An 8,458-nucleotide genomic window follows, 5' to 3' on the forward strand; every position below is an offset into this window, starting at 1 on the left:
CGGTTTTGTGCATATATTTAATCTCCTGCTGCTGCACAGTGACCAGAGGATGTGAAGACAACACTGCCAACAGGAGTTGTGCACATTCACAAACTATAATAATAATAATAATTACTTTATTTGTATAGCACTTTGCAGCTCATAAAAGGGCACCAAGTGCTTCACATACAGACATACATAATTTATATAAAACCTAAAAGCAAATAAAACAAACTAAAACAGTAAACGACATGAAACAATTAATGGAGACTTTACTGAGCATACGCCTGTCGAAAGAAATACGTTTTTAAAACAGACTTGAAGGAGGCTAGATCAGCTTGCGATCGAAGCTCTGGAGGCAAGGAGTTCCAGAGCTTAGGGCCGTAAACAGCAAAAGACCGATCACCCCACATCTTATAGCGAGACCGTGGGACGACCAGAAATAAATTAAGACTGTTACTCCGAGATTTTTCACTGTATCGGAAAATAAAGATATAGAAAAACCTTAATTTGAAACGGGGGCGGCCGAATCGGTGCTAAAGAGAATGTACTCCGTTTTGCTCTCATTTAAGTGGAGAAAATTTTGAGATAACCAGAGTTTAATATCTCGAATACAGTTGAGTAACAGTAAGAGCATTTGCGTTGCATTGTATTAATGGCATGTAGATCTGAATATCTTTGGTATAGAAGTGAAAATGGATATTATACTTTGACATAATTGAACTAAGGGGGAACATGTATAAAGAAAAAAGGAGCGGTGCTAGAACCGAGCCTTGGGGGACGCCAGATGAGAGGGGAGCAACAGAAGAGGAAGAATCACCAATAGTGACAGAAAACAACCTATTTGTCAGAAAAGAGGTGAACCAACTCAGAAATACTCCTTTTAAGCCTATATGGTGTTCCAACAAGAAGAGGAGAAATTTGTGGTCCACAGTGTCAAAGGCTGCAGATAAGTCTAAAAAAGCTAAGATAACGAAATGCTTTGAATCGAGTGCCATAGTAATGTCATTGTGGACTCTCAGTAGCGCAGATTCTGTGCTATGACGAGGTTTAAAGCCCGACTGAAACTTATCAGCAATACCAAGTTCATCTAAGTGCACTTGCAGCTGTGTGGAGACAATTTTCTCAAAAATTTTTGAGAGAAAAGGCAAAGCGAGAGATTGGGCAAAACCTATTTCGTTCATTCTATGCCATTAAAACAGCTTCACAGGCGTGCAAACGTGCATGCACGAGAATGTGCACAAACACACAGAGGCGCACACTGGATCAATACAACATCAAAACTGATATGCACTTTATCAAATCCTTTCATTATTAGCAAGTCAGCCTTGCAAAAATCACACAAAAAAGTGGATTTTGGTTTTGTTTTGGCTGCAGGCTTCAAAAATGAAATCATGTCACCATGGATGACTATCAGAATTACAAGTTGGGACCAAGTACTTCAAAATTCATTAGGAACAGAGCGCGGTGCATTGCTTTATTGTAGGATAAATATGGCAACAAAAATAGCGTTTTTAATGGGTTTCAATGGGACAAAAAATGTCTGGAGGGTGATATTTGGATGGATTTGTTTTTCTTAGCCTTTTTAGGCCAATTTAAGGAAGTGAGACCTCCATTTTAAATTTAAAAGAAAATAATATCATTTGGCAAGTTTGAGCTATATTCATTCAACACAGCCAAAATGGCTTGAAAATAAAAATGTGAAAAGGACAAAAATGTACTTAGGGAGGGATAAGGGTTAAACATTAAATGGCTGGAAATGAGCATGCCATGGCCACTTTAAGGTAAAACATAGCTACTACTACATCACTGTGAGGGAGCCAGGTCCTGGATGCCACTATACCAGATTGTAGGCTAACTTTAGCAGCTCTTTCCTGCTCTGTTAGACTGGGGACTACACTCCTGCATCTGCAGACAAACTTATTTTCTGATAGCGTTATGTTCACCTAACATTGTTTAGCCGTCATTCTAAAAACATTTTCTCTTGTAACATGCAAAGTGACATGCACTGTTTGAAAGTATGAACAAGAATATTAATAATATTTAAGCTAGAAGGGTTAAAGTAACAGTCTTTTCTCTTTCCTATAACACTAGGACCAAGTAGCCATACAAGAACAAAGCTCTTCTATAGTTCTGTGTTCAAAAACTTTGGTAACCAACTGGTGAGGAGGCTTTGGATTTTTCCCCCTTTGTTTTGTTTTGGAGCTTCTTCCTTTTCGATATTAAGTATGTGTCCATCAAATGCATATTTATGATCCCTTTACATCGATATTACTTCAAAACAAGTAATTTGGAAACACAAAGTGTGCTGGAGAAAGCATTTTCAATTTCTGTATATCTTTAAAGCACAGAAAAGCATGCATTTATTTGCATATTTCACATTACTTTTGAATTAGATTTCCATGTTTTTCATAGTGGCTGAGTAATAATCCAAAGAACATCTGTTAAATTCTGAAAGCTAAAAAAATGCAGTGTGTGAATTTCTAAGCAAACAATAAAAACAAAAAAAATTAAAGTTCATCTAGCCAGTGCGTTTACAGTAAGGGGCTCATGTAAATACTTTGAGGGCAGTTTCAAAATACAGTATTCTGCTGTCAACCAAAGGCCTGAACCTGCCTCTCATGTATACCATGGTGTATCTTTCAGAGATACAAACAGGGACTAGTTTGAACATGAATCAAGCAAAGCACCATTTCCTTCAGTACATTACTTCTGTTATATTTGTCATGTTGTGTCTAGGAGCAAATGCTACACATTAAACTTGTCAAATAGCTGTCCCCACGAGACCAAATATACAACTTAACTTGTCAAAGGGCTCGAGACATCATGAACAGCTTTTATCCGTAATTACTTTCTGCCCATTCTTGTCAGGGTAATTCTATGTCTTGAAATATCCCTGAGCTGCAGCATTTTTAAAATAGCTTTCAAACCCACTTGATGGCCGTTTCCATAATGGCTCTGTAATCTCATTTGTATATGTACTTTTATTGAAAAGTACCACTGATGGCACAACAGAAGAATGACTGGCAATGTCTTGCAGCTTGAAGCAGGACAAAAAAATGATACAACCAGCACTGTCTGCAAATGTATTATCACAGCAAAATGGATCTTTTTTACGTCCATAAAGTTGCAAAAACTAAATGAAAAGATGAGAAAATAATGTGCAGGTTTTTCCATTTCTCTGCTAGTATACACCAAATTGCCTGCCTGCCTGCTCTTTAACTGGGCTCATATCTCCATCAGTGTAAATGTCACCAAGGCAAAAAGGTACAAAACAAAACAAACTGAATCTCAGATGAATTGTCGTATCTTCGGAAACCACTAATTAGGAGTCCAAATCAACCAATCAGACTGTTGCATGCACACAGCGCTACCTATTGAACAACAGCATTAAGACCTAACCTCTCTAGCACACTGCATGTTTCAGACTTCATTCTACTTTAAAATTATTCCATAGACTGATGTGATATGTAGACATATTTACAGTTTTTGTTTCAGTAAGGTATGCTGCTTTTCAAAACTTCCAGTCAAAGAGCGATTATAGTTTCTGTGTCACAGCTGGAGATGTTGCCATGACGATAACTACAGCGTACTGCGAGAAGAGGGAAAAAATGTATGTCAGTGACCAATTTTTGAGAAGAGTCTGCCGATTTGGGATGTGAATTCCTCCACTGGAGAACAAACAATAAAGCAAGATGCCTCACACATAAGGGAGGAATTCACATTGTTATTATGCAGGACAAAGTTAAGCTTTATACGAGCTCAAATAAAGGTCAAGTACTGACACTTATTAGAGTCCATACACTGCAAGCATCTTCTCATGAATTTTGTATCAGTTTAACCACAGAACCCAGATAAAATTTTATTTTTTTTAAATACTGCTTTAGGGAGATTATTTCTCTGTGAAATTATAGTTGTGATATTTTTATTTGCATTAGCTTGTGGCACAAAGGCGTCTGAATTTTACAACCAACTTCAGTGATTTAAAGTTTAAAATATTTTTGTTTCCTGTGAAACTTTGTCTTAAACTGGGCTTTCTTGTGTGACAGAGGTAACACATTTGGCATCTAACAGCAAACCATGAAAAGTATATTGTATACATCTACTACTGTATATCTCACGCTGGCACACTTTGTAAGCATAAGCTGCATACATATTTTAAAAAATACATTCATCTAACTATTAATGCTTTTCACTTTAGCTTTTGTTCATATAAGACATTTTTAGTTTGTTAGACATCAAATGAGATATTAATATAGCCTGTTTGAGATGTGTTTTTGTGTGTGTGTGTGTGTCCCTGCTTAACCAACACAGTGAAACATGTCAAACACTTGGCCAATACTGCAAGTGGCACCTCACATAATATACTGAAAACGAAAGTGCTGAGGCTTTGTTTCAAAACAAAGCAGAATGAACTTTTACACAGTTAACTTTAAGCTGGCTAAATAATATATATTTTGCCACCACCCAGTGGTCAAACTGGGTATTAAGGCTTTTTTCAGGTTGGATTTTAACTCAAAGGCCTCTGTCATCACTTACTGCTCCATCCACAAAAACAATAAGTGATTTATGGCTCTTTCATAGTGCAAACCAAAAATGGGCCAAACTGTTTCAACAAAAACTATCAAATAGTGGATGGTATCCTTGGACGTATTTAATCAGTTTCACCTCCATTTCTTCTCTATAATGCATTTTATATGAGAGGTTCAGATTTTTCCACAGTAAGCATGAGGCAGATTTCCTGTTCAAATCAATACAAAAATTCTAATTCATGAAGAAGAGAAGAACAGAGCCACTGCTGAGTTATACTGACATCAGTCACCATGGTGCTAACTGGAAATTTAGATGGTGCATTGTGTTCAGAAGCTACTTTGAGTTCTGTTTCAAAGTTACACTTACTGACTTCTGAATTTAAAATACCAGAGTAAGGCGGAAAATATGGCTGCAGTTATAGCACAGGTGTGGTGTGTTTGTTTGGATGCTTGTGCATGTTTGTATATGTATACGTTCACGTGTCCAAACTTGGGATCCTGATATTTCTCCCCAGTTCATGATTTACAACATAAAAATAACATTCATCTACACTGCTAAGCCTCTGTACTCAACAAGGATATGTCTGCTGGCTTGTAGTTATTTATCTTCACGAACCCATTAAAGTACAGACAGAGTACATGGATACTGACATCAGTTTGAGTCTCAGTCCCGGTAAGATGGAAGAAGAGGCAGTGCAAAAAAAGATGCAAATCAGATCTCATCTTTCATGACACCCCTCTGATCCTCCATGTGGAGCTGGGTTTGTTTCAGGAGCATTTCAACTGTCTGAGGGCCTCTCAGTTATAGAAAACAGTCCTCTAACATTAAGCTGCCCTAGTGCACAAAAAATGTCTCCTGGCAATGTCACCTACAGCAATCAAACGTAGATACCCTCGGGGTTAAGGCTGGAGGAGACGATGCTTTGAAGAGTGCGGAGGTTGCTGGGTAAGAGACGTGTGGAGCCAAGTCTTTTCAGAGAACCAGACTCCAATTCTGTAGCAAGAAAGTGTAAGAACAAAATACACAATTAACTTGTCAGCAATGAAGGAGGATCAGCAGTTCATTCAAGAAATCAGTGGTCATTCTTGTGACTGATACAGATCTGATCTAGGTGTGTGCTTATCAATGATAACATATGAAACTAAACTTCAGAGAACTGAGAAAGTTTACTATATGACAAACAAATACATTTGGAGGGATTTTCCTTTTGGGAATGAAAATAACGGATTTGCAGTATTTCAGGGCTGCTACCGATTTGGGTCATTTCATTGGGACACAGACTTAAAGCTGGTGAGGCAAAGCTTTTGTGCTGTAAGTGCTTAGGTATACAGTCTTACCTGTGATTCTCAGAGTGAACACAAGGTGGCACAGTGTCCATATACATGTAAAAACAATATACAGTATACCTAAGCCAGAATGAAACTGACTGAAATTTTACTTATTAACAAGGTGACGGTAAAGTGGAAAGTCTCTGCTGGTTTGTATATGGATTTAAAGTTAGATGAGTATGTGTGTGTATGTACCATTGCTGTTCTGTCCTGTAGGTTGAGCATGCAGCACAGTGACCTTGGTACCAGTCTGCTGAATGAACTGCTGCAGGTTAACCTGTCGTAGCTCTTTTGTCAGCTGTTCCAGCTCCTGCTCCTTCTCCTGTATTGGAAAAACATTTTGTCGTATAAATTAAGTCTATACATCTGATGGTATTAAGTGTAAATTGGATAATGCACACAACCACCGTTCAAATCCTGATGATGGTGCAAAAATGTACATAATTTCATTCGCTACACCCTAACTTATCTCTTTGTCTCCATTAACTCAAATTTAACTGAGGTGGATTTAATATAAAAAAAAAACACAATCAGAAAGTGATCATACTCATGAACTCTGCAGTCAAGTATACAGGGTTATTCAAAAAGAATTTCATTATGCAATATTTTATTAAGGAAAATGAATGCAAAACTCCAGCAAAGTCACAAGTATTCTACTCACAATCAACTTTTATGTCCTGTGTTACAAGTGTTCAGTGTGGCCACAACAACGGCGATCAACTCAGTGGATCTTGATATGCTAATACGCGCCTGGGAGGAATTCTCTTATCACATTGATGTTGCCCATGCTGCAGGTGGTGACTCCTCTCTAATCAGCTGAAGAATGTTGCAATACCCTCTCTCCCTTGCCCTTCTCATTACCTCATGCCTCCCACACCCCACTGGACCTCGCCCATACATAGAGCACTTAAGCTCATACTAGGATGCATGCAGCCAAGGACCCACTGCAATTCCCTGCCAGCCAGAGATTAAACTTTGCTTCAGTGCCCACAACTTAATGAGCTTAGATGCCTGTGGTTCCACCTATATGCAGGGGACTGGGTTTTCACATACAGAGACACACCACAGTGCCAAACTTATCCAACTTCTTAATGAGCATCTTTATGACTTCTTCTGGAATCTAACTTCTTTAGCATGTTCCAAACAAATCAGGAACATCACATTTTTAACAAATTGCTAAGGATGCCTTAAATTCTTGACAATTTAGAGGTAACGATGTTAAAAATTTATATTAATACAAATACTATACAGCAGAAACTGAGCTGACCTGTAACTTCTTGCTGGACTGGCCAAGTGAGCGTTCCAACGCCCTGCAGCTGCTCTCTAGCAGTGCTGTTTGCTGGCTTTGCTTTTCCAGCTCTAGTTTGACGTTCTCCAGCTGGGCTTGCACCTGAAATCCAGAGTGAAGATGAGGAATGAAAGCCAATGCTCATCACAACTTTTCAGAGGAGATGGGCATACAGTAAGTAACTAAACCTCACTGTAAAACATGTCCCGGGAGCAGATCTACGACTTTTCTAATTCAAGGGCCACATTTAACGCAGAGGGGCCAAGAATACATCCAACATTCATGCACCGTTCTTTATGGAGTAGGTTTCTACATTTCACCAGTAGTTTCTTGTTTGCCATCGGCTTTATAGATATGACTAGGGACACAATCATCAAACATTTTCTAAATTATTTCTTAAAGTCCCCTAAGTTCGAGCTCTTATTTTAAAACTGCTTAGAAAATTACAATTCTGAACTATTTTCATACTCGCACAACACAAACATGTTTATACTTATGTGCATAAATGACATAATACATGTTTTCCAGATATAAAATCGAAAACTTCTGAATGTATTGAAGAACGGAACATAACTACAGAGAAGAATTTAAACATAAATGTGTGTTTAGCTCCAGTGTTACTGTTAGCCCATATACAGATATAATCAACTGAACATTGCTCAACTAAAAAACATTTATCTGGTTTATATGACTACTGCTGAAATGCCTCACAAAGTCATTCATATCTAATGACTTTTACCTGCCTGGATTCAGTGCACAGGAGGTGCTATGAAGTACTGTAAGTCAAGAACCGTGACAAGACAGGGGCCAGTCAGGTTTCAGCTCAGGTCAGTGCCCCTCTGGCCCTAAAATGACAATGCAAACATGCCAGTGTCTAGCAGGCAGTGTTTGCCATGTTCAGCATCTAGGTTTAGTTTGTTAGAATGCTAATGTTTGCTACTAACCACTAAATACAAAATACATTTGAGGCTGATGGAGATGCCAATAGTTGTGCAGGCATTTGGTTATAAATCACATGTGTCAAACTCAAGGCCCGTGGGCCACATCCAGCCCACGAGATCATTTTATATATCTTCTTTTTAATGGCCCGGCGATATGAAGCGCCGATAACACATAAACTACAAATCCCATAATGCAGCGCAACAACTGCCTTACCGAATGCGATCATTCCCCCTTCAATTACATCAGATCAATCAAGCGTCTGTTGATGTATACAACCCTAATTTCAAGTCAAAGCTAGCCCCTAACAATGGCCAAGAGAAAAGTTGATTCTGAAAACAGAGCCTTTCTAAACCGGTGGGAGGCTGAGTATATGTTTACTGACATTGTC

General features: G+C 38.4%; 1 protein-coding gene across 2 annotated transcripts in view; it reads right to left on the bottom strand.

Moving 5' to 3' along the window:
• Positions 1–1,273: 1,273 nt before the first annotated feature.
• The window catches only part of rassf8b (Ras association domain family member 8b), a 20,678-nt gene continuing 13,493 nt past the window's right edge, over positions 1,274–8,458 (bottom strand). For both annotated transcript variants that reach the window (XM_020599682.1, XM_020599681.1), the window contains 3 exons: positions 7,108–7,230; positions 6,036–6,162; positions 1,274–5,505 (listed from right to left, as the gene is read on the bottom strand). In XM_020599682.1, coding sequence (XP_020455338.1) covers positions 5,390–5,505; positions 6,036–6,162; positions 7,108–7,230 — 366 coding nt within the window. In that variant the 3' untranslated portion in view covers positions 1,274–5,389. The remainder of the gene's footprint in view (positions 5,506–6,035; positions 6,163–7,107; positions 7,231–8,458) is intronic.

The sequence above is a fragment of the Monopterus albus genome, unplaced genomic scaffold (assembly GCF_001952655.1).
Source record: "Monopterus albus unplaced genomic scaffold, M_albus_1.0 scaffold41.1, whole genome shotgun sequence".
NCBI lineage: Eukaryota > Metazoa > Chordata > Actinopteri > Synbranchiformes > Synbranchidae > Monopterus > Monopterus albus.